The sequence below is a fragment of the Rattus norvegicus genome, chromosome 8 (genome assembly GCF_021556685.1).
Source record: "Rattus norvegicus strain SHRSP/BbbUtx chromosome 8, alternate assembly SHRSP_T2T, whole genome shotgun sequence".
In the NCBI taxonomy this organism is placed as follows: domain Eukaryota; kingdom Metazoa; phylum Chordata; class Mammalia; order Rodentia; family Muridae; genus Rattus; species Rattus norvegicus.
The window spans coordinates 65,266,996-65,294,979 of NC_141541.1; the positions used below are offsets into that span (position 1 = coordinate 65,266,996).

The 27,984-nt window shown below is 50.1% G+C and overlaps 2 protein-coding genes and 2 long non-coding RNA genes across 24 annotated transcripts in view; 2 read left to right on the top strand and 2 right to left on the bottom strand.

Moving 5' to 3' along the window:
- The window catches only part of LOC120094172 (uncharacterized), a 32,605-nt gene extending 31,008 nt beyond the window's left edge, over positions 1-1,597 (bottom strand). For all 3 annotated transcript variants that reach the window (XR_015627709.1, XR_015627707.1, XR_015627708.1), the window contains exon 1: positions 862-1,597. This is a non-coding gene — a long non-coding RNA (uncharacterized LOC120094172). The remainder of the gene's footprint in view (positions 1-861) is intronic.
- On the top strand, positions 1,002-12,194 carry Man2c1 (mannosidase, alpha, class 2C, member 1). Of its 10 annotated transcripts, none has more exons than XR_015626362.1 (26): positions 1,002-1,203; positions 1,483-1,605; positions 1,905-2,028; positions 3,602-3,672; positions 5,048-5,225; positions 5,470-5,659; positions 6,610-6,716; positions 6,876-6,986; positions 7,191-7,283; positions 7,399-7,515; positions 7,729-7,824; positions 7,905-8,050; positions 8,357-8,480; positions 8,793-8,914; positions 9,007-9,092; positions 9,178-9,333; positions 9,538-9,635; positions 9,786-9,880; positions 10,115-10,252; positions 10,408-10,564; positions 10,654-10,797; positions 10,972-11,215; positions 11,320-11,399; positions 11,558-11,706; positions 11,793-11,902; positions 11,983-12,194. XR_015626362.1 is itself a non-coding variant. In XM_087560469.1 (26 exons), the coding sequence occupies exons 1-26, from the start codon at positions 1,025-1,027 to the stop codon at positions 12,107-12,109; spliced, it is 3,255 nt and encodes a 1,084-aa protein (XP_087416595.1). In that variant the 5' UTR covers positions 1,002-1,024; the 3' UTR covers positions 12,110-12,194.
- A 456-nt stretch (positions 12,195-12,650) lies between these two features.
- On the bottom strand, positions 12,651-18,755 carry Neil1 (nei-like DNA glycosylase 1). Of its 9 annotated transcripts, none has more exons than NM_001436537.1 (10): positions 18,647-18,730; positions 16,850-17,306; positions 15,145-15,264; positions 14,993-15,056; positions 14,663-14,762; positions 14,034-14,161; positions 13,799-13,826; positions 13,581-13,642; positions 13,306-13,462; positions 12,651-13,172 (listed from the first exon to the last, which is right to left on the bottom strand). In NM_001436537.1, exons 2-10 carry the CDS (start codon positions 17,281-17,283, stop codon positions 13,102-13,104), a joined length of 1,164 nt encoding a protein of 387 aa, NP_001423466.1. In that variant the 5' UTR covers positions 17,284-17,306; positions 18,647-18,730; the 3' UTR covers positions 12,651-13,101.
- Positions 18,513-27,694, top strand: LOC148004150 (uncharacterized). Of its 2 annotated transcripts, XR_015627704.1 has the most exons (3): positions 18,513-18,647; positions 25,896-26,100; positions 27,391-27,694. It is a non-coding gene; the product is annotated as an uncharacterized LOC148004150 (long non-coding RNA). The 2 variants fall into 2 exon arrangements; XR_015627703.1 differs by lacking the exon at positions 27,391-27,694 and having other exon boundaries at positions 25,917-26,407.
- Positions 27,695-27,984: the final 290 nt, after the last annotated feature.

The window sequence follows — 27,984 nt, forward strand, 5'->3', positions numbered from 1 at the left end:
TATTTTTGTCATAGGACAAGAAAATTCTCGAAGGTAATCAAAAGCCTAATGGAAAAGCACTGTAGGACAACGGCTGAGACAGCATGCCAGGAAGAGTCTGACTTCAACTGTGGTTCTTCCCCTATATTCAAGACTGCTGGCCTAGAAGGATGGGGAGCATGGGTCTGACTAGCAGCAGCCTGGACAGTTGCTACCTATGTACTGTGTACAGCACCTCCCTGCAGATCAGGATGGGATTTCAGGGCCCTTTTAGGAGAAAAGGCCCTTGTGACCAGTAAAACAAGGGACTTTGCTTAAGTTTTCACAAGTTTTAATTGATGTATATTTCTTACTTGATCATTTTTCTGGGTAACCTGCATTTGGATTGTAAGCCTGATTATTTCCGTTAAAGCAGACTAGTTAGATTCCTCTATTTTTTCTCCCATACTCCTGCAAATGTTAAAGCTGGAGGTTGTCCTTCCTTGCATTTTTTAACCTGTGTCAGGCCAAAATTCCGGACATTTGGGTAAGAGGCAACGGTGATGTGTTGTAATATACATAATGACGGGTTACCGGGGTGCAAAGCCCTTTTTCCCTATTTCTGAAAACGCCCGAGGCAGTCTTGTGCTTTTCATATTTTGCAGTTACCAGTGCTTGCGAAAATGAAGAGAATGGAAAACTAAACTTTTTCCATGTCCCTCCAGGGGTTTCTTCCATAATACCTCTCTCTTCTTTCAGAATGCTAAATAGCTCAGGCTGTACTCAAAGTCGCTATATTGCCGCAGATTACTTCAATTTACACTTCCTCTTCTCTGAACTAGGGGTTTGTACATCCTAGGCAAGCACTCTCTTTACTGAAGCACATCACCAGCTCAAACTTACCATTTTATTTAAGAATAATTTACCCAACTGTCTGACAGCTAAGATGAGATGAGAACCACAACGGCGCAGCTTCCGGGTTTCACTGGGAAAGCTCCCCAAAGCCAGCCTCCTGTAAAAGCTATGGTGTCCCAAGAAAAGCTGTTCGGGTCTGTAAACTAGTTGGATGCCGGAACGTTTGGTTCTAAGCGGTGCAAGGAGTCGGCAGCACCAAGGATCTTCCGGGAAGGGAAGGTGCATCGTCATGGCGGCAGCGCCGTTCTTGAAGCACTGGCGCACCACTTTTGAGCGGGTGGAGAAGTTCGTGTCCCCGATCTACTTCACCGACTGTAACCTTCGCGGCAGGTGTGGCCCTTGGCCTGTAGAGCCCGCAGACCACATCCGTGCGCTCTTCCCTTCCGGAGGGAAACCCAGGCTGTGGCCACCCGGGCCTCGGAACAAAGTTACCGCCACAGGCAGGACAGGGGCGGGGGACCAAATGGTAGAGAGTCTGTGCTGCTGAGCTGCCAGGCAGTACTCACAGCGTTAGACAGACCAAGGGAGAGAGTTTTCCCAGCCATCAGCTGGCTCACGGGTAGAAAAGGGGCGGCTTCGAGCACGCGCCCATCAGCTCCTCCTACCCAGGCTCTTCGGGGACAGCTGCCCGGTGACACTCTCCAGCTTCCTGACGCCGGAAAGGCTTCCCTATGAGAAGGCAGTGCAGCAGAACTTCAGCCCTGCGCAGGTCGGCGACAGCTTCGGACCCACGTGGGTAACGCCCAGTTTGGTGAAGCTCCACCCCATGACCAAAGGCCACTATTGGTCTCTAGTCTGCTATGTGGCAGAGCATGGCGTCCTCTGCTGGGAGAAGCTCCTTTATCCTTTGGTGTCTTCACCTGAGAATTTTCATCCCTGCTGCCTCACCCCCTCTCCCTTTATTCGTCACCCATTTCTCTGATGCTGCACATGCATGGAGAAAATCTTAAGGCCCTGCTGACATTTAATTCAAGGAACTATGTCAAAAGAGGGTTTCCACTCCTAGGCCCATCAAAATGGCTCTCTTACAGATGGTGGACCTGCTGGTTTCGGGTAGAACTGGTCATCCCTGAAGTTTGGGTGGGCAAGGAAGTTCATCTTTGCTGGGAAAGTGATGGAGAAAGCCTTGTCTGGCGTGATGGGGAACCTGTCCAGGTGAGGTGTCTTCCCCTAGAGCCAGATACAGCCACAGATTAGCTTGGTTGAGGATTAGTTTGGAGAAGGCACAGCTGAATGACTGGGTCTCCGGATTGGTTTCATGATTTCAGGACTGAGGAAATTGCCATTTGGACACCAGTGTTATAAAACCTCAGTTTTCATAAACTAGTTTTATTGTGTGTAGTACATATGTATTGGAGGAAATTTGAAATCTTCTAGAATAATAGAAAGTAAGGTATTAAGTTATCTTGCCATGAATAATGAATTTCTCTTAACTGCACATCACATTCCTCAGATATGAAATGTTAAATGTCATATCAGATTTAATCTTTGTAATCCTATGTGATAGGACTTTATGTCCATTTATAGATTTAAAAAGTAAGATATTTCTTTGATGGTTCATACAGCTTCCATTTCAAAGTCCAGTATCTAGGGTGAGATTTGTTCTAAAAGAAGTCAGAGCCCTATTCAACCTTCCTCTCTTCACTGGCTTAAAATATATATATAATTTCCCTTGGTACCCACCTTACTGAACTGAGGATGAGCAAATCTATCTCAAACTCTTTGGACTTATTTTTAAATTAAATTAATAGAACTCAGAACTCCCACAAATTCTAGACAAATGTTCTCACCGCTGACCTAATCCATCCCCCACCTCCCATTTAATTTGAGAAAGGGTCTTGTTGAGTTATCCTTGCCAGTACCCTTGATCTTGTTATCATCTACCGTGGACCTCCCAAGTAGCTAGAATTATAGACCTGTCACTATATCAGACACATTCCATGAGGTGTCCTTTTACATATTCATGGGTAGAAAGGCCACCAGAAGCTACTCCAGGCCTCCTAATCCCTGCCCAGGATCCTTCCCATAAGACTATCTGTAGGGACCTTGAAATTGGCTCAAGACACCCCAAAACCAAGCTCTTAGCACAAACAAAATTGATTTGTCTCAGAGGGACAGAGGGCAGGGAATAAGAGACAGACAGAAGGGGTTGGGGATTTAGCTCAGTGGTAGAGGGCTTGCCTAGCAAGTGCAAGGCCCTGGGTTCGGTCCCCAGCTCCAAAAAAAGAAAAGAAAAGGCAAAAAAAAAAAAAAAAAGAGAGAGAGAGACAGAAAGAAGATAGAGGACAAGGGAGAAGGCAGAAAAGTATTTGTCCTAGAGGACAAAGGACTAAGAAAATGGCAGTTTATAAAGCTACAAGGAGAAAGCCTCTGTTGGGAGGAGGTGGTCAGCCTAAGTGGGAGGAAGTGGCCAAATAAGGGAATAGACCTTGGAGGCTAGCTATAGCGGAGTAATCCTACAGTTTAGCAAGGCCTGCCAGAGCCATGCATGTCACCTCCAGCTGGCCAGAGTCCCTTCACCACTGCTAGCAAACATAAGCTGTGTGCTGGTCACTGCCAGGTGGAGCATGTGCTAACTGAGAGTCCCTGATTACTTTATTCTAGCCTTTCCTGGAATAGAGGACTCAGGGCTGGGCAACTGGATGGGAGAGCCTGGCCCCCATCCTGACTTTACTCGTCCTTCAAATTTTCTAAAGGCCTTGAGCCCTGTCTCTCTTTTCTCTACCAGGGTTTGACCAAGGAGGGTGAAAAGACTAGTTATGTCCTGAGTGAGAGGCTGCACGCAGCAGATCCTCGGAGGTGAGCATTCGCTTACACGGACATATACACATAAATTAAATCTTAATATTCCCTTTCTCGTGATAATATAAAAGAACACGGAGAAATGAATTACTCCTCCTACCCTTCCACCAGGGATGACCGTTCTTATCTCTGTATTCATAGTCCGAAGATTTCTTTTGGCAGAAGCTCCTTCTACTAGGAAATTATTCCTCTGATATTTTGCACCCTGCCTTTTACATTCCATTATTTTCATATTGAGGGAGCATCTATGCTATACCATGAAAAGCTAAGATATTGGGTTTGGCCATTTGTTGTTTATTTGTTGTTTTTTGTTTTGTTTGAAACAGTCCCATTCTATAACCCGGGCTGTCCTAGAACTCACTATGAAGACTATGTTGGCCTTGAACTCACGTAGATCTACTTGCTTCCTTCCTCCCAAGTGCTGGGATTAAACTTGGGTGCCACCATGCATGGTTACTTCATTTTATACTTAACTGGACAATTTTTTTTTTGTTGTTGTTTTCTTCGGTTTGGTTTGGCTTTTTGAGGCAAGGTTTCCCTGTGGGCCCTGGATGTCCTGAAACTTGCTTTGTAGACCAGAGCCTCAGACTCATAGATCCATCTGCCTCTGTCCTGCTTCCCAGGGGTTAGGATTAAAGGTCTCTACCACCACTGCCCAGTGTTAACTGGGCATTGTTTCAGATTCTTCCAAACACTGAGAATATAGTAAGGTGGCCTTGAGGGCACACAGAAATTCTCATAACATTTATGAAACTCTGAAGATTCTGGGAGAACATACCGAGGACTCCATATGGGAATTGTCAGATTGGGAGGGCTGGGGTCAGAAAGGCTTCACTGGTGATGCTGAGTTTAGCCCCAGCAGAGGAACCCGCTGCCCTGGTGCTGCCTCTAAGAACTGGTGTATTAGGTTAGCTAGTGGAGCTTGGGACTGAAAGTCAGCCTTGGTGGGCTTTAAGACCAAGAGCACTTTGTACAGACAGCTTTGGAAACATGAAGCTAAATAGCAGTATAGCTCATAGGAATCTACACTTAGCCAGAGTCGATCACTCCTCAGCAGGACACGGGTTTGAACTGGTATTTCTTTTTTTTTTTTTTTTCCCCTTTTCTTTTTTTCGGAGCTGGGGACCGAACCCAGGGCCTTGCACTTGCTAGGCAAGCGCTCTACCACTGAGCTAAATCCCCAACCCCTGAACTGGTATTTCTACCTTGATCCTCCCACACATACATGACATCGAATGGGTTCCTCTGGGAAGTGGATCTTGGGAGTAAATGAGGGGGAGTGTCAACTGAATGCCTCCTATTTAGGCTCTTCTCAAGCTCCCAGAATCTTCTGCCAGTCCACTGGCCTAAGACAGCCTCTCTATATTTATAGCTTGACTCTCTATGTGGAAGTAGCCTGCAATGGGCTTCTGGGAGCCGGGAAGGGAAGCATGATCGCAGCCCCTGACCCTGAGAAGATGTTCCAGCTGAGCCAGGCTAAGCTGGCTGTGTTCCACCGGGATGTCCACAATCTCCTGGTGGACCTGGAGCTGTTGCTGGGTGTGGCCAAGGTACTGGAACCCCACCCCCATCCAGAGCCCTGCTCCAGGCACATTGTTTCTTAGGTCAGATCACTGGAACACCGGGAATCCAGAGTTGGAGTAGAGTTTTCCATTGTAAACAGGAATGGAAATGAGTTGGGGAGTAATGGGGTAGAAGTGGGGGGACTTTGCTGAGAACCCTTGAGAGACCAGCTGGACCCTTGTTCTATAGTAGTGCTGGGGGAGTCTTTTAAAGTACAGAACCCTGATGCAGGGCCTCGGGGAGGACAACCAGCGCAGCTTCCAGGCCCTGTACACAGCCAACCAGATGGTGAACATATGTGACCCTGCGCAGCCTGAGACTTACCCAGCAGCCGAGGCCCTGGCCTCCAAGTTCTTTGGCCAACGTGGAGGTGAAAGCCAGCATACCATCCATGCAACAGGACACTGTCACATTGATACAGGTAAGGCAGCACTGTTTGCTAGGTGCCCTTAAAGCCTTGGTTGAGGCTGAAAAGTGCAATACGATCCTTGCTGATCATGAGGGCTGTGGCAGACACTGGGTAGGTAGCATTGTGGAGGCTGATGACCCCAGAGTGGCCAGGTGTGGTGATGCTGTATATCACACCTGGAGCCAGAAGAGGTATTTCACCTGCTAGGTTAGGGAGTCCGAGGTTTCCTAGGCTAAGTGACATTTGATTTAAGTGACAATGAATAGCTGAGTGAGTTGACACAGGAACCCCCAAGCACAGGGGGCCAAGCCAAGTGTTCAGCTTTGAACCCGGGTTTTAGTATCCTTGAGAGTTTTGTGTTCTTTGTTCATTGCTACTGTGTTAAAGTCCAGGTCTTTGCTATGTAGCACTGGCAGGTTTTGAACTGATAGCAGCCCTCCAGCTTCAGCTTCCTGAATGCTGGATTACATTGGTGTGTAAGCCGCTACACCCCCCAGTGCATGTTTTTAGCAAGCTCCTCGCTGTACCGATTCAGGTGCAGCTAAGGTTTCTGAACATGGAACAAGGGCTGGGGAAGTTAGACCTGAGGCCTAGAGGTCAGGAGCAGCTGGAGGTCATACAAGTTGCCCAGAGAAGCCCGTGCTGTGCCTAGTTCTAGTACCTCTGCCTCTGGGGAATGCGAGCCTTAATGTAAGGCTTGCCCAGGACCTGGAGTCTCTGTGTCCTGGCAGTCAGTCTCAGTCCTTCTTGGCCAACCCGCTCTTCCTACCCTGCAAGAGGACATGGAGTAACAGCACAAGATGGGTACCACATAGGTTCACAGGGTAGACTTAGGAAGAGGGCTGGGCCCTCTCTGGAGCCTTACTTAGGCTGGGTCTGTCAGGGTTTGGGTGCAGGGGGGAGCTGATGATCTATAAAGAGCAGGAGCCGTATTGTCTCTGCACTCTGCCCCCCACCCCTAGCCTGGCTTTGGCCCTTCAAGGAGACTGTGAGGAAATGTGCCCGGAGCTGGTCAACAGCTGTGAAGCTCATGGAGCGGAACACTGAGTTCACCTTTGCCTGCTCTCAGGTCAGAGGGCACTGTGTGGAGCAGGTGGGCAGAAGTGGGGACTCAAAGGCCAAGAGTGCTCCTTACCTTCAGCTTCCCACAAGGCCACCAGATGCTTGACCATGAGTAGTGTCCTTTTTACTCCTGGCCTACCAACCTCACACCCCGTGTTCCCTACAGGCACAACAGCTCGAGTGGGTAAAGAACCAATACCCTGGTCTGTATGCCCAGCTCCAGGAGTTTGCCTGCCGAGGACAGTTTGTGCCTGTGGGGGGCACCTGGGTAGAAATGGTAAGTGCCCATTCCTAGTACTGTCCCCTAGCAGCTGGTCAGTTGGGCCTGAAATGAGCCAGATGGGCTCTTCCTGGGGCCATAACCCTGTGTTAGAGCACCAATTGCACCTTCACAACAGAGTGAAGTGGCCCAGGGTCCTACCTCTGTCTGGTCTGCTGCTAACTCCAGCTGTCTTGCTGTCCTGTCTCCCTACCCTAACAGGATGGGAACCTTCCCAGTGGAGAGGCCATGGTGAGGCAGTTCCTACAGGGCCAGAACTTCTTTCTGCAAGAGTTTGGAAAGATGTGCTCTGAGGTAGTCTGGGAGCTAGCACACCAGGCTATACCCAGGGGTTACTGGGAGCAGGCCCACATACAGGGGCATGAGGCTAAGACAGCTCCACTGAGAGCTGAGGGCCTTATCCCCACAGTTCTGGCTGCCAGATACATTTGGCTACTCAGCACAGCTCCCCCAGATCATGCAAGGCTGTGGCATCAAACGCTTCCTGACACAGAAACTGAGCTGGAACTTGGTCAACTCCTTCCCAGTAAGCAAGCCCCAGGGGTCAGGGTTGTAAGGTCTGGATCCCACATGGCCCACTTAACCCCTTTCCAGGCTTTTAAGGGGGTTTGGACAGACCACCAAAACCCTATCCAAAGTGTGGTAGGCCTCTGCCTGGATCACAGCTAACATAGATGTGGATGGTCAACATGACCTCAGCTCTGACTCTGGCCTCTGCCCTGCCTGTCTCTGCCGGCAGCACCATACCTTCTTCTGGGAGGGGCTGGATGGCTCCCAAGTGCTGGTACACTTCCCCCCTGGAGACTCATATGGAATGCAGGGCAGTGTGGAAGAGGTGAGGGGACACGTCATGCTGGGGACTTCAGAGAGGGCTGCATGTCTTGTCCTGGGCTGACCTGTCCCCTACCCATCTAGGTGCTGAAGACTGTGACCAACAACCGGGACAAGGGACGGACCAACCACAGTGGCTTCCTCTTTGGCTTCGGGGATGGGGGTGGTGGCCCCACACAGACCATGTTGGACCGATTGAAGCGGCTGGGCAACACTGATGGGCTGCCCAGGTCAGGCCTAGCACCCCCCTCAAGCCCTTGCCTTGAGCCTCCCTTTGTTTGTATACAGCACCTGACTCATCCACTGGGCCTTGTCTCTCTCAAATCCTGACCCCTCAATCTCCCAAACTTCCACCTCAGGAATATGGTGCAGGGAAATTCTGAGGCAGAAAGGTGCTTGCGCCCAACAGAGTGCGGCGCTATATTTAGGGAACTGTCTAGAAGTAGCTTCTTTGTTGGGGTCTCTGGTCTGCACTGTAGACAAAGGGTAAACTACAGGACTCCCAGCTGGGAGCCCAGACTTATGGTCTTCCTCAGGGTGCAGCTGTCTTCTCCTGGACAGCTCTTCACAGCACTGGAGAGAGACTCAGGGCAGCTGTGCACATGGGTTGGGGAACTCTTCTTGGAGCTGCACAATGGCACCTATACTACCCATGCCCAGGTCAGCACTAACAGCCTAGTAAATATGGGGCCTTGATATGCATGGGGGGTGGGGAGGGGCAGTGAGCTCCTCCAAGGAGAGGCTTGGAAAAGAGGCCCCATAGCTGGGTTAATCCCAAACACAGGTGCAGGTGGGACTGAGCCTTTCCAGAGGAGGAGGGTTTGGGTGGGAGGTCATTTGAGGTAAGTTTCCTGTGAGAGATACCATGTCCAAGAGGCCTTGGGAGGCTGTCAAGGGCTCCGAGCAAGAGAGGTTTGGAAGGTGTCCTAGGTCACAGCAGCATGTAAGCTGACCCTCCTTCCCTGGGCACAGCTCAAGAAGGGGAACCGAGAATGTGAGCAGATTCTTCATGACGTGGAGCTGCTCAGCAGCCTTGCCCTAGCCCGAAGTGCCCAGTTCCTGTACCCGGCAGTCCAGCTGCAGCGCCTCTGGAGGTCAGGTACCCCTTCCTGCTGGCCCCTGACCTCTCACCCTGCCATGGCCTGCCTCTCCCAGCCTTCCCTGTCTCTGCCTTTGGTCCCTGTAGGCTCCTACTCCTCAACCAGTTCCATGATGTGGTGACTGGAAGCTGCATTCAGCTGGTGGCAGAAGATGCCATGAACTACTATGAAGGTGAGGTCAACCTTCCTACCAGTCCCACTGCTCTCGGCCAAGTGGGACCCACTGCTCACCCACGGCCGAACCCATCTCTCTTCAGACATCCGTTCTCATGGCAATACGCTGCTCAGTGCTGCAGCCGCAGCCTTGTGTGCTGGGGAGCCAGGTCCCAAGGGCCTCCTCATTATCAACACACTGCCCTGGAAGCGCACAGAAGTGTTGGCACTACCCAAGCCTTGTGGGGCTCACAGCCTAGGTATGAGCTGAAGGGGAAAGCTGGTCCTGCAGCAGGAGAAACTAAGGCTAGACAGCATGGCAAGGATACTCCCCAGGGGTTTCTATCTTAGGGTACCCCAATCTGGAAGAAATCTATATGCAATCCCATCCAACTTATCCTTAACCTGAGCAAGGTTTCTAGAACGTCAGAGAGGCTACACTGATGCTCAGGCCTTGTCCCCAGCCCTGGTGACAGTGCCCAGTATTGGCTATGCTCCTGCTCCCACCCCTACTTCACTGCAGCCCCTCCTACCCCAGCAGCCCGTGTTTGTGATGCAGGAGGTAAGTCCTAGCAGCGCCCAATGGGGGTGAGGCCTAGTCTGGGATTCTCCTAGGTCTGAAGCAAGGGGCTGGGGCACTGCACAGCTTTGGGAGGGTTGGGCTAGGGGTAGGGAACACTACTCACTCAGCTCAAGAACCCTCCCCTCCAAGACTGACGGTTCCGTGACGCTGGACAATGGCATCATCCGGGTGAGACTGGATCCAACTGGCTGTCTTACTTCCCTGGTCCTGGTGGCTTCTGGCAGGTGCTGACCCTTTGCTATTCTTAATCCCATGCCCAGCTAGTTCATCCAAGGCTGTACCATCTTCCCTCTGTTCCCTAGCCACTGTACCATCCAAGTAGTCTACAAGAGCCTCTAGGCTGGAACCCACATATGGGGCAGGGTAGGCTGGGCTAGCAGTACCCTGACCCCTGGCCTTAATTTAACCTGCCCCATCAAGTCTTGCTGGAGAGACCACCAATCCCTATGTCCTTCCAGGGAAGCCATTGCTGAGGGTGCCCTGGGGAACCAGTTTGTGCTGTTTGATGATGTGCCACTGTACTGGGATGCATGGGACGTCATGGACTACCATCTAGAGACACGGTACTTACTGGGCAGGTACCATCTAGAGACACGGTACTTACTGGGCAGGTACTTACTGGGCAGGTACTTACTGGGCAGGTACTTACTGGGCAGGTACCATCTGGAGACACGGTACTTACTGGGCAGGGCAGGGAGTCGCTATATATACATGTTTCTCTGGCCTAATGCCTCCCACCTCCATCCCACAGGAAGCCTGTGCGGGGCCAGGCAGGTACCCTGGCAGTAGGCGCTGAAGGTGGCCTTCGGGGTAGTGCCTGGTTCCTGCTACAGATCAGCCCCAACAGTCGGCTCAGCCAGGAAGTCGTGCTGGATGTTGGTTGCCCCTATGTCCGCTTCCACACGGAGGTAAAAACGGCAAGGCAGTGGCCGCCTTTCCCAGCTATGGCTGGAGAGGAGGCCTAAGACTCTTGTCTTGTCTTCCACTCCACTTCCAGGTGCACTGGCACGAGACCCACAAGTTCCTGAAGGTGGAGTTCCCAGCTCGAGTACGGAGCCCCCAGGCTACCTATGAGATCCAGTTTGGGCACCTTCAGAGGCCGACCCACAACAACACCTCCTGGGACTGGGCTCGCTATGAGGTCTGACATGGGGACTGGGTGGGGCTTGGACTCACCTGGGGCTGAGGAGCGATTGTTTGTGGGTTGAGGAAAGAGGAAGACAATGACTGACACCTGTGGTTTCTAACATGGGCCAGGCATTTGCTACTTGTTTTCCTTTGGTCTGGTACTATCGCCACTGTTACCATTTCACAGATGAGGCAGCAGGCAGACAGGTGGGATGGCATATCCCAAACTTCCTAGAGTGGCAGCTAGGATGCAACCATGGGCTCCCAACTGAAAAGGGCTCTGGGATGGAGCCACCCACAGGCCTTGGGTCTGCCCTTCAGGTGTGGGCTCATCGCTGGATAGATCTGTCCGAGTGTGACTTTGGGCTGGCCCTGCTCAACAACTGCAAGTATGGAACGTCAGTACGAGGCAACGTCCTCAGCCTCTCACTGTGAGTGCAGCGCCCGCCCGCCCTCTCGGCTCAGGGCTGGCTTGGGTCTGTGGGAGCTTCCTGTGCTGTGCTGAAACTCCGGGCCTCCCTCCCTCTCACTCCAGGCTGCGTGCACCCAAGGCTCCAGATGTTACTGCTGACATGGGGCGCCATGAATTCACTTATGCCTTGATGCCACACAAGGGTATGTACCAGGGAAGCATGGCCCAACCTCTGCCCTTTCCTGAGGTAAGGGGTAAACCAAGGCATAGGGTAAATGGAGGCAGCCCAGCCCCGTATCTCCTCCAGAGGCACTGTGGGGAGCTCCCATGATCCAATGTGTTTCTTTCTGGTCATACTCAGGTTCTTTCCAAGAAGCTGGTGTTATCCAGGCTGCCTACAACCTCAACTTTCCCCTCTTGGCACTGCCAGCTCCAGGCCCAGCCCCTGATACCACCTGGAGCGCCTTTTCCGTGTCTTCACCAGCAGTCGTGTTGGAGACCATCAAGCAGGCAAGGGCAGAATAGACTGAGGAGGTTCCTGGGGTGCACAAGGTCTTGGCCCCGCCTTCCTCTACTGTCCTGCCTTCCTCTACTAGGCCGAGAAGAGCCATCAGCACCGCACACTGGTTCTAAGGCTGTATGAGGCTCATGGCAGCCATGTGGACTGCTGGCTACACACATCATTGCCTGTTCAGGAGGCCACCCTGTGAGTGGACATACTGTACAAGGTAGAGGTGGGAGCTCTGCCCTTGTCGGTCCTTATGGCCTCTCCTATTCTCCATCTAGTTGTGACCTCCTGGAGCAGCGAGACCCTACCGGTCACCTGTCCCTTCAGGACAACCGCCTGAAGCTCACCTTTTCTCCCTTTCAAGTGAGGTCCTTATTGCTTGTGCTTCAGCCTCCAGCAAACTGAGTCTCGGCTGTGGAAAGCTTTGGGGGCTCCTCGTCTCCACCTCCCAAGTCTGAAGCATCTTGTGCAATAAATGCTTAGATCAGCAGCCCTGTGGTCATGCCTTGCTGTCTCTCTTAGGGCTGCTGTGCATGGGCTATAAGGAGGAGGGAGAGAGTGTTTCCAGGCGCAGACCTAAGGTTACCCGTGTGTGTGTGTGTGCGGGGTCTGGCTTATGGCCCCCATCTGAGATACTGGAGACCTAAGGTGACCATAAGCCGAGGGACTTCAAGATAAAAAGTTGCTTCTGTCAGCAGAGGGAATACAGCTGAACAGGAGGCCTGGAGCATGCCACTCCCTGACCCCCACATATGGCAGCTTGGCCGCCTGAGCCCAGGTCTGCAGAGAGGCTGGCCCTGCAGAGGCAGAATGTCCTCTGATAGTCAGAGCTGAGTATATGTGGGGGAGGCAGGGAGGCAGGGAGTTACATATATAAATAGAGCCATGCAGACAGCCTTTCCAGCCTGGCTTTCTCATACGGTATATATGTAGCCAGCCCAAGAAGCACTGAGAAGTTCAAATTTATTAATTTGATAATGGTTTTCACTTGGGATAGCATACATTTCCAACACTTTGGGAGGCAGAAGCAGGCAGATCTCAGAGCTTGAGGCCAGCTTGGTCTACAGCATGAGTTCTAGGACAGCCAGGGCTACACAGAGAAACCCTTGTCTTGAGAAAATAAACGGTAGCAAATCAGCAGGGTGTGGTGGCTCAGCTCACACCTGCAAATCCCAGTGACCATGGAAACGAAGCAGGAAGATCAAACAGGAGGAGTTCAATGTCATCTTCAGGTACATATGGATTCAAGGATAGGACACAGGAGACCCCACCTCAGACAACAGTTGTGCAGGAAAAAAATCACAGGGCCCAGGGCATGTAGCCCTACAAATACTGGTTCTAGGGATTCAGACATTCCCCTAGATTGATAGCAAGTCATCAGGGAAGGATACCTCTACCTATGAGGCTGAAATCTCCCCAGCCTCCCTGGGTTGAGTATCAGGCTTACTCTTTGGTCCTCTGTGGCGGCCTGTGGGGAGGGCAGGTGAGGCAGTGGCTTTGTGTCCTCCCCCTGTTGGCCCTGCCTTACCTCCCATCCTCCCTGATGAGCCACTCCCTGGCTCTTTCTTCCCAGCTCAAGGAGGATGCTGCAAACAGCTCACCTGTGCTCGCCCGTCTCCCCCTTCTCTTTCCTTTCTCAGGGACTGCAGGGGTTTCCAGGTTTTGTGGGAGGCTGGCCCCTTCAGACTGTTGAGGTACATTCTTAGGACAGTGCTTCCTGGCCCTCTGAGTCCTGGAAATGGACTTGCTTGGAGGGTCCTGGATGGAGAAGATGGTCCTTCCTGGGTTTTCCTCCTAGCAGTTCACTGCTTCCTAGCAGTTAGGACCCACCACTGACATGCCTGACTAGGCCCCAATGGGCAGGAGCAAGTCATACCTCTTTTCTGTCCTCAGCCTCCAGCTGTGTTTCCTGTGACTTCTTTTTTCGGGATCTGCCCCCTGTAGAATGTTCTACTGGAGCTAGCGAGTCCTAGGGCTTCAGCCCCTCAGACTATTACTGCTGGGTGATCCCACGGTTGGAGAGGGATGGGAGAATGAGTATCCAAGGCCCATGGTTTTCTCAGCTCTTTATCTCTTACATTATGAGCTACTTACCTTTGGGTGCCAAGGGTCCAGGATCACCCTAAAATAGAATGGGGACAACTTGAGTCAACCTGGTCTGGTGAAGGGGCAGTTTTCCTTGGAATGGCAAGGCCATACCCTTACTCATCTCTATGTGACTCAGACCTCTAGCTTCTCTACCTTGTTTTCCCACCAGCTTCATGGGAGGTCTCTACCCCACCAGCTTCCCTGGGGTCTCCATTTGCCAATGTGAATACAGGGCTCGAACCTGGAACCAAATGGTACGGCCATGCCGGTCTCTCAGGGAGCTCATGCCTGGCACAGCATAGCACCGAAGCCAGGCTCGAAAGGCAGCAAAATCTTCCTCTCCACGCTCTGGCCCATAGCCTTTGCCCCCTGAGAGACAGAGGAACTTGGTCAGAGGTGAACGGGTCTTGTGAGGTGGGAGGAACAGAGAGCCTGGTTCAACCTGATTCGGGTCTCAGCTAAAGAAACTGATAGACAGGGGTTGGGGATTTAGCTCAGTGGTAGAGTGCTTGCCTAGCAAGTGCAAGGCCCTGGGTTCGGTCCCCAGCTCCAAAAAAAAAAAAAAAGAAAAAAAAAGAAAAAAAAAAAAAAAAAAAAGAAAGAAAGAAAGAAACTGATAGACAAAGTCAGGCCACACTGCCTCCTCCCACTGTGACTAGGCCTGTGTCCTCCCTCTCTTGGTCCTGGCCTCTCCATCAGCAAGGGTGACTCTTGCCCCACCTGCTGCATGGGGGCTGGTAGAAAGTGGAAACTTGCCAAGAGACCTGGCCTGTTAAACAAACTCCCATCCCTCGGTCCAGGACAGCTGTCCAGCATCTCACAGAGGCTAAAGCAGAGACCACCGGCCATCTTGACCTCCCCAGGCCTCACCCAGCTGAACCACTTCCTTGGGCACCAAGTGACACAGTTCCAGCAGGTCTGGGTTCTGCAGTTTGGCCTTGACCTTCTGGCTCAGGGTCAGCTCTGGGCTCTGAAGGGGGTATGTATGAGCAGAAACAAGGGGTCAACACAGGGTACTCACCCTGCCTCCCATGCCTCTCACACTGAAGGCAGTAGACGTCTCTAAGCTTGGCAAGCCCTTTAATGTGGGTGGCACCCACTCCACACACATGGTGAGCTAAGGTAGACACATTACCCATCACCCTTGCCACCCACTCTAGCAGGAGAGCCAGCACACATGAGCGTGCACACTGTCCTCACCAGCCGGCACTGTTGCAGGGCCTCTAGAACTGTACGGGCCTTCTCAAAAGGGGGGATCTTCAGCCTGGAGTGGTGGGGAGGACCCAGGCTAAGTAGTGATGTGGTCACCCGTGTCCCACCCCAGCCATTGTACCCATAGCCTGCCTGCTGACCGATACAAGATCTCTGCCCGCAGATAGTTGCCGATTCCATTGAAGAACCTCTGGTCCAACAAGGCCTCGCAGATGGGCCGGTCAAAGGCTTTGTCCGATAGGTTCCGAAGCACGTTCTCTCTGGAGGGACATAGACTGGATGCATGAGACCCATCCCACCTCCCAGGATAGGGAAGAAGGGATGGGGAGTCTGTTCCTGAGTGCAAGAAGAAACCATCCCAGCTCCCTCTGGTCTCAGTACTGTTTGGGGAGCTGGAGCCTCAGTTTTTCTATTTGTTAAATGGGAAAAACCCAGGATTAAGTTTATTTTTAAAAAATCAAAAACTTGTTCAGTCATGGTGGTTTTCACCTGTAAATCCTAACACTGGGAGGCCGAGACAGAAGAATAGAAGTTTGGGGCCAGGCAGGGCTATAAAAAAAGACCCTGCACACACACACACACACACACACACACACACACACACACACACACACACGGATGGTGTGAAGTACCAAGGCATGGTGGCAGCCCAGTAATCCTAACACTGGGAAGACTGAGACAGTACCCCTACTGCCCTGAGGATGTAGCAAATGCCAAGCCATCCTGGAATAGAATGAAGTCCGGTCTCAGCCTGCCCCCACCTTCTCAAAGTATGAAGGACTAGCAGGTGTTGGGCGTGACTGTGATGAATCCTAAGATTTTTTAAAAAAGAAAGAGAAAGAGAAAGGAAGGAAGGAAGGAAGGAAGGAAGAAAAAAGAAGGAAGGAAGAAAGAAAGAGAGAGAGAGAGAGAGAGAGAGAGAGAGAGAGAGAGAGAAAAGGAAGCTTCACTGCGGTTCTGACCTCCATCCCCAAGGCACCCAGCTGGTGGACTATGGAAACAGCTTTGAGTCTATCAAGAGACTCAACTGAACCAGCAGCCAAGCAGCCTATGGTCCTCAACTTCCCAGAAAAGACCAAAAAACAGTAACCCAGGCCTTTAGGCAAGCCAGGAGTCAAGTGCTTCTGTGACACCAGAGATGTGACCAAGTCTAGGGCTCCTCTGAGGCACACCATCTATTATTCCCAGGGAGGAAAATGAGAATGTGCCAGGTCGACTCTAGGCCTGCACCCCTCAAGTTCTGGCCAGCAAGGCTTTCCTCCAAGATTGAAACAGCTGGCTCAGTTTCCATCAGCCAAATCCCAACCTAAAGGTCACTTCCTTAGAGTGGCCATGCCGCCTGTGCTTGGTCAAAGCCTCCTGGCCCCATCTTACCTGCGCATCATTAGTTGGTGAACGAAGGAATCTCGTGTTTGCTTTGCCCACTGCTGTCCCCTACAGAGCCTGTCTCACAGCAGATACTCTTATTGCCTCTTTAGAGGCAAGTTCTGATGACAGGGACAGTCACAGAGGAAACTCCAGAGCATAGACAGGTAAGCAGCCAGGTCAGAGAACCAAAACCTGACTTAGAAACTCAGTCACTAGGCTATCCTCTCCCCCACTGCGCAGGTGTGTTTCTTAAGTACTATGAAAGCCTCGGGCCTTCCTTGATAGCCTGCTGGGCTGCGGGCGCAGGTCTAATGCGAAATGTTTCTTTGTCCTCAGACCTTCCGCTGGTCTCCATCCTTTGGACCGCCCTCTCACAGTTTTGCCTGCCCTGACACCATCTCAATAGATGAGGGACTGAGGCTTAAGAGGCTGGGATTTATTTCTTATTGGTCTGGTACTCCACATACGCAGTCCTACCTGAACCGTTCATACTCCAACAAGACACAGGGTCCGCGGCCTGGCTGCCATTCACCTCCAGGGTCCCAGTGGCCAAAGCGGCGGATGTCTACGAAGCAAAGGGCAAGCCGGGGGGCAGGTGGGGCCGTATAGAAACGTAGATGGGCGTGGCGCGGCAGTGCTTCTGCGGGTACCAGCTGGAAGGATCCAGACATACCAAAGCGGAAGACAAGGGACAGTGGTTTCTGAGGGGGATGGGACCCAGGCAGGGGGCTCAATGTCAAGCGCAGCTCCTTGCCTCGGGCTAAAGCTGAGATGTGGTAGGCACTGCTCTCAAAGGGCACCTCCGGGTTTCGGCTGACAGAGGACTTCTCCACACACCCACCGAATACCAGCCCTTTACATATCTCATTCACAAAGTGGCTGGCCAGGTGCAGCTCTGGGCCCTCCGGCATTCTGAAGGAGGAATGGCTGGGCCCTGTGGTAGGAAGAGGACAAGGTTGTGCCAGAAGATGTCTTGTTGAGAAGGAATTATCACCAAGTTTTTACAGAGGAAAAGTCGAAGACGCAGGGTCAGAAAGGATAGGCAAAGAAATGGTGGCCTGGTCACCCATCCAAGCTACTGGGCCCTGGGAAGCTGAAGTTGGGACTCAGCGTGGCTGTCTTGCTCACTAATGCTGTCCTTCCATGGCCTCCACACCTTGCTTTAGAATACAGTTCAGGGGGTTGGGGATTTAGCTCAGTGGTAGAGCGCTTGCCTAGCAAGCGCAAGGCCCTGGGTGGCCCTGGGTTCGGTCCCCAGCTCCGAAAAAAAGAAAAAAAAAAAAAAAAAAAAAGAATACAGTTCAGATCCTTGCTGGAGCCTATTATCTTGTGTCCTCCAAGCTCCCCTACCCACCTACAAACCTGTTCCTCGCCATCTCCTGGCCTTTGCCCCTACTGTGCCTCCATCCCGCATACAGTAGGAAGTTTGAAAGGGGCTTTCTTTCTCCCTTGACTTAGGAGCTCCCAAAGTTCAAAACTTCTCAGCATCTGTTCTGGCCTCTACCTGTTGGCACTCCAGAGGCAAAGCTCTCATCATTCATCAACCAGAGCTTAATCTGGCCCTGAGTCTGTCTAGCATCCATGGAGGTAGAAACTCAAATGTGTGTTGGGCCAATGGGATTGACCTAGCCTGCCACCCAGCCAGAACAGAGGCTCTCTTCCAGCTGCCTTCTAGTCAGGACAGGAAGCAGAACCAGGAGGAGGGACTGCTCCATCAGTGCTCAGCCCAGTTCTCATAGACCCCAGGGGTCCCAGGAAGGACGGGGCTCTGGCTCTTTGCCCTCATCCCCCACCCCGCTTCGATCTGAGGCGAAGGTTTATCTAAAGCAGACGCTTTGCGCGGCTTGGCACCAAAAAAGGGTTCGGTTTGCGGAAAACCTACAGAGTTTTAGTTTTGCGAGGTGTACGATAGCACACACACTCCCAACAAAATTTGGGGTTTTCTCTCTTTCCCGGACTCCCAGATCCTTTAGATCTTCAGCTCTAGTGAAGGACCCGAACCGCCCCATCAAAGCTGGATACCTGCTCCGGTTGCTGCTCAACCGGGGGGCAGCATCAGTAAGGGGTTAATCCCAGTCGCCTGCCAAACTTCAGAGCACGCTGGGAAAGGACAAAACCGTCCTGATACCTGCTGGGAAGTGTAGTTCCTCAGGCAGGCGGCGTAGTATGGAATGGAGTTCCTTAGTTGTGAAAATCCCGGGTGTTGGGCAAGCTTTGGAGACGTCGCGTGACCCGGAGGAAGAACCCGATCGTGACCGAAAGAACCCGTCTTACGGTGAGCAGAGCCTCGGTCAGAACTGGTGCCAGGAGTCGCAGCTGCGTCTGCAGTTGAAGTCACCAGTTAACCTAGCCAGGATTGACACCAGCAGCCGGAAATGGCAATGACTGTGTAGAGCCACATGCAGCGGTATATGCAAGACATACATACACAGATGCGTGATAAACAATCCCTGGGGACCCAAGATGGCCGTGTCAGTGAGCAGTCAGATGTAACATATAAACAACTTTATCACCGCCTGTGGGGGTGGGAGTGGGGGTGCATCCGGCAATAACACAGGGGTTTCTCTCTGGGGAGGCGTTTAGGTAAAGTCAGGAGTTGGGCACAAAAGTTCGGTCTGACTGTCACAACCTCAGGCAAAAAAGAAAAAAAAAAGTGTAGACAAGATACCTTTTACCAGGCACAAGGGATCAAATCAAAGTGCAGGAGCAGAAGCTGAGGAAGGCCTGTGTGGCTGCAGCAGGGGTGTGTGGTGGTGGGTATGTTAGGTGAGGACAAGAGGAGAGAGAAATATTGGTAGGGCTGAGCCTCAAAAGTCCCTGGGAGGTGGAAGCAGCATTATTAAAGTATAAACGAGAAAGAAAACCTCTTCAGGGTGCTTTGTGCCGACCAACAGCCGTGACCCACCCTTTTACACACTATTATTTTTCTCGCTCCTCTTCAGGGTGCCTTGTGCCATGGTTCACCCTTTACACACCATTTTTCTGGCTCCTCCAACCGCCCATTTATTCACTTCTTTTACTTATTTTTTGTTTTGTTTTTAGGAGAGGAAGGTTAAAGAAAGCGTCTTGCTATGTATTCCTCATAGGCCTGGAACTCAGACTGGCCCCCAACTTACCCTTTTCCTCTCTCTTCTGCATCCTCAGTGAAAACTGGGGTTACAGGTATGGGCCACGGTTGTGGTTTGAGTGAGAGTGGCCTCCATAGGGCTTGTATTTTTTGAATACTTGGCCCCCACTTGGAGGAACTGATTGGGAAGGATTAGGTGGTGTGGCCTTACAAAAGGTGGGGATGGATTTTTGAAGTTTCAAAAGCATAAACCATTCCCAGTCAGCCTCAGCCCCTACCTCCTCCTTGTGTCTCTACATGTTAGCTCTTAGCTGTTGCCAGCACCATGCCTGCTTTCCAGGTGCCCTGCTCCTGGCCATGGTGGCCACATACTCACCCACTGAAACTTTAAGCCCCATAAACTCCTCTATCTTTCCTTGGTCGTGGTGTTTTGTCAAAGAAATAGAAAACAGGACAACTGCTATGCCTGGCTAGAGTATGATTTTTTTAAAAAAGACTTTATTTCTTTTTATTTCATGTATGTGTTTGGCTACATGTATGTGTGTGTGTGTGTGTGTGTGTGTGTGTGTGTGTGTGTGTGTGTGTGTGTGATCTGTATACCTGTCTGGTGCGCTCTGAGTCTAGAGAAGGGAATCAGATCCCTGGAGCCAGAATTATAGGTTGTTGTGCTCCACCATATGGTGCTGGGAGCCAAAATCAATCCGGTCTTCCGAAAGAGCTCTCTCTCCAGACCTGACGTATGAGGGGTTTTTGTTTGTTTTTCTGTTGTTTTGGTTTTTTTTTCTGTTTTTTGAGACAGGGTCTCATTATATAGCCCTAGCTGACCTGAAACTTGCTCTGTAAATCAGGCTGGCTTCAAACTCAGGGATCCACCTGCCTGTGCTGGGATTAAAGGTGTGTGCTGCCACCCCAGGTGGAGAGTGACAAAACCTGGTAATTACACAGCTGCTCCCACACTCACAGCAGCCCTAAAGAGGAAACCACCTCAGTACACACCCACGAATGATACATAGTTTACATTTTTTTTAAAGATTTATTTATCCATTTTATGTGAGTACACTGTAACTGTCTTCAGACACACCAGAAGAGGGCATCAGATTCCATTACAGATGGTTGTGAGCCACCATGTGGTTGCTGGGAATTGAACTCAGGGCCTCTGGAAGAGCAGTGAGTGCTCTTAACCGCTGAGCTATGACTCCAGTCCGATACATAGTTTAAAACACATCTCTTGGGGCTGGAGCGATAGCTCAGTGGTTAAAGCACTCGCTGCTCTTCTCCTACTCATGCCAAGCATAGTGGGTTTAGTTGTTTTTCTCTCGCCATGGCATGGAAAAGTAACTTTTATTCTTCTGATGCTCACTGCCTCTGTCTGCTAACCTAGGCTTAGTTCTGGAAGCTTCTAGGCTCCGTACCATCTAATCTAAGCCTAGAATGTTTTCAGCCTCTGAGACTTCTCACCCTTTCTAGTTCTTTCTGGTCTCTGGCCAACTGATTGGACTCAGATGTTCTAGCTCAAACTCCTCTCCAAGATGACTGATTCAACCTGGCTTCTCTCAGTTTCTTACTGAGTTGCTCTGCTTGGCCTCAGATTAACTCTGGCGATCTGTTCTAATCCTCTGGCGCCTTCTCATTCTCTGGCTCATTCTGTCTTCGCCTGTGTCTAGTTTGTTCTCTCTCTGCAACCTGTCTTTGTACAACTGTACAACTTTCAAAAGTTCAAAAGGTTGCCTCCTGCTCTCTCTGCACTGCCTCTTAAGTAGCTTCCCTTTCCTCTGTCTCCTCATGAGAGCTGGGAATGTTCTATTCCGTCAAATCTTTCTCTGATTCATCACTTTGTCTGCCACTCAATTAGACATCCTGTTGTAAGACCCCCCCCCCCCGAAATGGCCCTACCTCAGGAGCGCCACCCACAGAGCACAGACTGACAAAGTGACCACTGCAATAGCATGAGGGTATAAAGTTTTTTAATCCTCCACGCAGGGAGAGGCAACCCCGAACCCAAAAAGCACACAACTTTTATCCCTTACAGAGGGCAGACTTCGGGGCTGGAGAGATGGCTCAGTGGGTCAGAGCACTGAGTGCTCTTCCAGAGGTTCAATTCCCAGCAACCACATGGTGGCTCACAACCATCTGTAATGGGATCCGATGACCTCTTCTGGTGTGTCTGAAGACAGCTACAGTGTACACACATACATACAGTAAATAAATAAAATCTTTTTTTAAAAAAAGGGTTGGGGATTTAGCTCAGTGGTAGAGTGCTTGCCTAGCAAGCGCAAGGTCCTGGGTTCGGTCCTCAGCTCCGGAAAAAAAACAGAGGGCAGACTTCAGCAACAGGGTTAGCTGGCCCATTCTCATTGGTGGTACACAGGGCAAAGGATCTGGTCAGGTACTGACTGGCCTGCTCAAGGGGCTATTCTTGGCTCAGTTGGTCACTTTCCTCATCCAGCCCTACACCTGGCCATGGAGAATCCTTGGGAAAGGGCTAAGTTGGCACATCCATTGGTGGGTGGGGAGGGGTGAACTGGGTGGTTGGGCAGGGTCAGGATATCATCTTGTGGTCGTTCTTGGAATCTACATCAGGGAGGAGTAGGGGGAACAATTGTTTTTGTTTTGGCTAGTTTCCATTAAGCCTGGTCACTCTGACCTCCAAGACCTTGCTCCTGTATTCCCAGAACTCCGTTCTTACAGCTTTGTTTCTTGCATCTATGAAACTTATTTTTTCAATCCTTTCAAACATGAGTACTTCCTTCTACAAACTAACTTTACTCTTATTGTTTGGGATTAAGGATGTGTACTAAGGGTGTGTCTGTAGTCCAGCCAGAGGGATTAAAGCTGTGTACTAAGGACTGAGCCACCATACAACTAGAAACAGGCTTTTTCAGTAAACAACACAATCTCAGGCTTCACAGTGTGATCAAATATCCTGCAACAATGACAGAAGACCATGACCAAGCACACATATATGGTAGCTCATAACCTCGGCTCCAAGGGAATCTGAAACTCCCCATCTCACCAGGCAGCTGTACTCACATGTTCAAGCATGAACTAGCAAGCTCACACACACATGGGGTGGGAAGGGAAGGTAGTAAAAATAAGTCTTAAGAATCACAGCACATGGATATAACCAGAGTGGAATATTGTTCACTGCCTGCCTCAGGCAGCAGCATAGGTAATTTTGAGGAGACTCACAGAAGGGCAAACCCTGAGACTTCATTTATGTGAGAGGTCCACATTAATTAAACACACAAACAGAGTAAGGAGAATGACCGTAGAAGGGAGGGAGAGGAAGTCGATAGTAGAAATAAAGTTTCAGTTGCAAAGATGAGCCAGGGCAGCACGTCATCTGTAGCTAACACTCTTGTACAACAAAGCTTTAGTGGGATGGCTCTTGTGTTGAATTCTTTTTATTATCGTCGTGCCGTGTATATGATGGGGGCGTTCGCAGACACCGGTGCATATGTGGAGGCCAGGGCATCCCTTGCAGGAATCAGGTCTCTCCTGCCAGTTGAAGCAGCCTCTCTTTCTATGCTATTGTTCTGTACTTCAGGATAGCTACCCCAGAGTTTCTGGACAATTCACCTGCCTGAACCTCCCATTTTGAGTGCTGGGGTTATAGATGCTTGCTACCACAGCCTGCTTTTTTTTTTTTTTTTTAAGATTTATTTATTTATTATATGTAAGTACACTGTAGCTGTCTTCAGACACACCAGAAGAGGGCACTGGATCTCATTACAGATGGTTGTGAGCCACCATGTGGTTGCTGGGAATTGAACTCAGGGACTCTGGAAGAGCAGTCAGTGCTCTTAACCGCTGAGCCATCTCTCCAGCCCTATATCCTGCTTTTAAAAAACAAAACAAAACAAAACAAACCAAACATAGGTTTCCAGGATCAGAAAGCAAACGCCTTTACCCCTGAGCCATCTTGCTGGCCCGTGTTAACTGTTCTTGTCACAAACCAGGGAGTATATTTTATCTTCTGCTCCCAAATTTGCCCATGCAGTTATTCTCGGTAGCTCATTCTTTTTGAAAACCAAATATTCTCCTGTGTTGACAAGCCACTTTGTTTATGCAGTTCCCCCCAGAGAACATCTGGGTATACGCATGATTGTTTCTTCACCACCATGCAAATATCCACTTTCATATCAACATTTTAAAAATCTTAAAAAACAAAACACAGGGTCTTACTATGTAACCCTGGCTTTCCAAAAACAAAACAAAACAAAAAAACAAACAAAAAACAGGGTCTTGCTATGTAGCCCTGGCTTTCCTGGCTCTGTAGATCGGCCTGGCTTTGAACTCCCAGAGCTCCACCTGTCTCTGCTTCAGCAGTGCTGGGCTTGATGGTATGGACTACCAGACCCAGCTTTACTTTTTTTTTCCTTTTCTTTGGGTTTTCCAGACATGGTTTCTCTCTGTTAGCCCTGCCTGTCCTGGAACTTGATCTGTCCAGGCTGGCCTCAACTCATAGAGATCCTCCTACCTCTGCCTCCTGAGACTAAAGGTGTGGCCACTGCTGCCCAGCGTCCCAGCTTAACATTTTAAAGTTGCTTTTTACCAAGTGAGAGCGGGGCCCTGAGTGTGTATCTGTGAAGGTCAGGGAACAATTTTCTGGAGTTCATTCTTCCCTTCTCTATGTAGACCTCAGAGATTATACTCAGGTCACCAGACTTGGGGGCAGTGATCCACTGAGCCATCTCACGGGACCCCCTAGTCCCTAATCAACATTTCATCCAAAGGTTTCTAACCTTTGATGATTTGCCACAATGAACAATTTTTGTTTATTTGTAGTGAGGATTGAACACAGGGTCCCTGAACCCTGCTCAAACTCTCTACCTTTAAGCTATATCACCAGTCTTTTAAAAAAAGATTTAAGACAACAGTTTTAGTAAGTTTGTGCAAACTCCTGCCATCCTCCTGTCTCAGTCTCTCAAGTACTGAGATTAGGGATGTGAACCACTTGCCTGGCTAAAAGGTTACAGGGAGGTTAGATTAGAGACCACCACCCCTTAGCCCTTCGCTCTTCATGCTGGAGGCTGAAGCCATTGTGGGCAATGGACCCAGGGAGACCCTATGACCATGCCCAAAATCCTGTTTCAGGATTTCATGCCCTGGAACAGCTGGGATGATGGGCCTAGCTCCCCACTTCCGGTCTAGTTAGCAGTTACAGAATGCCGACTGCCTCCTCCCCCTCTTCCTACTCCTTTTTTGATGTCTCCTGTATCCTACTTACTTGTGTGGCCAGAGCTGGACTAATCCTCTGTCTTCATCTTCCCAGTGCTGGGATTACAGCTGTGCAGCAGTGTGTCTGTCGTAAGCTAGCAGCAGTCACATAGCAACCATTGCAATTTCTGTTACAATGAGTTTCACCTTACTATGACTTTGTTTTTTTGTTTTGATGGGGGGTGGAGTGGATGGCGATGTCTCTCTCTGTGTAGCCCTGACTGTTCAGGAATTCATTAAGTAGATCAGGTTGACCCTTCCTGCCTCTGCTTCCAGAGTGCTGGGATTAAAGGTGTAATTCACCAATACTGGCTAAGATTTTTTTTTTTTTAAGGGAGTTCAAGACCAGTTCTATGTTGTTTTCTTCCTTCCTTCCTTCCTTCCTTCCTTCCTTCCTTCCTTCCTTTCTCTTTTAAGGTTTATTTATTTATTTTATGTATATATATGAATACACTATAGCTGTCTTCAAACATAGCAGAAGAGGGCATCAGATCCCATTCCAGATGGCTGTGAGCCACATGGTTGCTGGGATTTGAACTCAGAACCTCTGGTAGAACAGTCAGTGCTCTTAACCACTGGGTCATCTTCCCAGCCCCTTGTTTCCTTTCTTGGATTGTAGCATCTTTGATAGAAGTGCTATATGTTGTGTTACTTTGTGTTTAGAAAATACCCCTGAAGAAATTCCATCTCTACTTAAAAGCTTTAACAAGTGCCATGTTTAAAGGTCTGGGCCACCACACATGGTGCTTTTAACCAGTTTTTAGGCTAAGATTTTGGTGCAGTAACTGTGTCCAATATGACAAACTATATTGGTATGCTTTAAGGCGTTGGTGTTCCTTCTTGTCATTATGGACTCATGTTTTGGGGTTTTTTTTTTTTTTTTTTTTTGGAGCTGAGGACCGAACCCAGGGCCTTGTGCTTGCTAGGCAAGCGCTCTACCACTGAGCTAAATTCCCAACCCCGGACTCATGTATTTTTAAAGTCTTTCTTCCTAACAATTCTTTATGTATATGAGTGCTGAACCTACATGTATGTTTGTGCACCGTGTGCATACAGTTCTGACCCAGGGGGCCAGAACACATGGGATCCCCAGGAACTAGAGTGACAGACAGCTGGGAGCCGCCCTGTGGGAGCTGGGAATCTAGCCTGGGTCCTCTCATAAAACAGCCAGTGCTCTAACTGCTCAGGTTTCTCTCCATGTCCAGGTTAATTAATTAATTAATTGACTAATTAAAGGTGGTGTCTCACGTAACACAGACAGGCCGGAATGTTGCCGTGGATGACCTAGAAGTCCTGAAACTCCTGACTGCACTTTGGAGTGCCAACGTGAAGCAGGCTAATGCATCCCGCTGCATCCAACATCTTTAACAGCATTGCAGCTGGGAGTGCTGACAAGCAGAAGCAAATCTGACGCCAGCGTGGCCTCTATGGCCAGTTCCAGGTGAGCCAGAGGTACACAGCGAGCCCTAGCTCAAAAAGGAACAAAAGCAAACGACTAGTGTAGTACTTACCCCACATGCAGCTGTTGGGAGAATATTCAGCACCAGGACTTCAGAAATGCAGATGCGCAATTCCTATCCTCAAGAAGCTCAGGGGGCACTAGGCGTCCTTTATGCCGGTAATCCCAATCTGGACCCTTTGCCAAAGGATTATATGAAGCCAGCCTGGGCTATATAATGAGTCCCTGGCCAGCCTGGGCTGCACAGACCCTGACTCAAAAAACAAAACAAAACAAAACCAAAAGCAAGCAAGCAAGCAAACAAACAAACAAACAAAAAACCGACCAACCAAAACAAAACAACACTTAGGCTGGTCAAAGCAACAAATGAATAACAAAATTCCACTGTGCTGTCCCAAGAGCAAAGGCAGTAGCACCCAGGACCCTGTGATGATACAGGAGGGGTGCTGCCTGGGGGGAAGCTACATGGACATGTCTGGGAATTTTTCATGGCATTTCTTAACTTTTTAAAAAAGACAATGTCTCACTCTATAGCCCAGCTGGTAATACATGAGTCAGATCTCCCTTCAGGTAGTGAGATTGGCTAGCTTTTTTGACAGCTTCCTCAAAGCTTTTTTGCAAGGAGCAACTGGCTAGCCTACTCCCATCTTGGGAGACTATGGGTCTTAGTTTGGGCTGCTACAACAAACACCGGACTGAATAGACACATTTCTCAATTCCGGAGTTCAGGAGGTCAAACATGCAGGTGCATGCAGGTTCGGTTCTCTGGCAGGGGTTTTCCTGGCTTGTAAGCAGCCACCTGTTTTCTGCACGTGGCCTTCCTAGATGCACCTACAGAGAGGCAGCTTCAGAATGTGTTGGTGTTATGGTTTGTATATGCTTGGCCCAGGGAGGGGCACTATTAGAAGGTGTGGCCCTGTTGGAGTAGGCATGGCTTTGTGGGTGTGGGCTTTAAAACCCACATCCTAGCTTCCTGGAAGTCAGTACTCTGTGAGCAGCCTTCAGATGAAGATGTAGAACTTTCAGCTCCTCCTGCACCATGCCTGCCTGGATGCTGCCATACTCCCACCTTGATGATAATGAACTGAACCTCTGAATCTGTAAGCCAGCCCCAATTAAATGTCATCCTTAGAAGACTTGCCTTGCTCATGGCGTGTGTTCACAGCAGTAAAACCCTAAGACAGTTGGGGAATGCACGGAGCCATATTGGATTTGGGCCTAGCCGCTTTTTGACTGCATGGTTCAAAGTGACTCTGGGCTGTTTGGCCACAGAGACTCACCCCGAAGATGACTGCCATAAATCTTAAGATTGTTGGATAAAGCCTCTCCCATGAATTTACGGCACAGGAGTATAACATTCAAGGGATGCCTCAGCTCGAGCAGATACCAGTTATCTCCTCAGTCAACACCCAGTGTCTCCACCACCTGACCTCATCGCCTGACTTCTTTGCCTCCAGCTATCACTGCCTATACCCTCATCTCCCCCTCCTTCATATTTCACAAAGGTCACTCCCCCTACCTGAAAGCCTTAAAAGCTGTAACGTTCATCCCAATAAACGAGACCTTGACAACAGAACTTTTGCTTGGTCTCCTTCTTCTCTTCACCCCCATTTTGGCCCACAGGTAGAAAGCCTCTTCGGGATCCTGAATAACTGGGTCCCCGCTGGCGGGGACAGGGGAATATGAATACTCAGCTTGCAACACCTAACCTAACCTGTTGCTAACAAAGAGTTCAGGCATGGATTCCTCTCTTCCTAGCAACAATAGCAAGGAAAAGCTTTTCTCAGCCTTACACACAGGCATCAGTGTCGCTTGCCTGCTGCAAGCCTACAGACAAGGACTGCACAGAAGGGCAGAGCCAAGAGG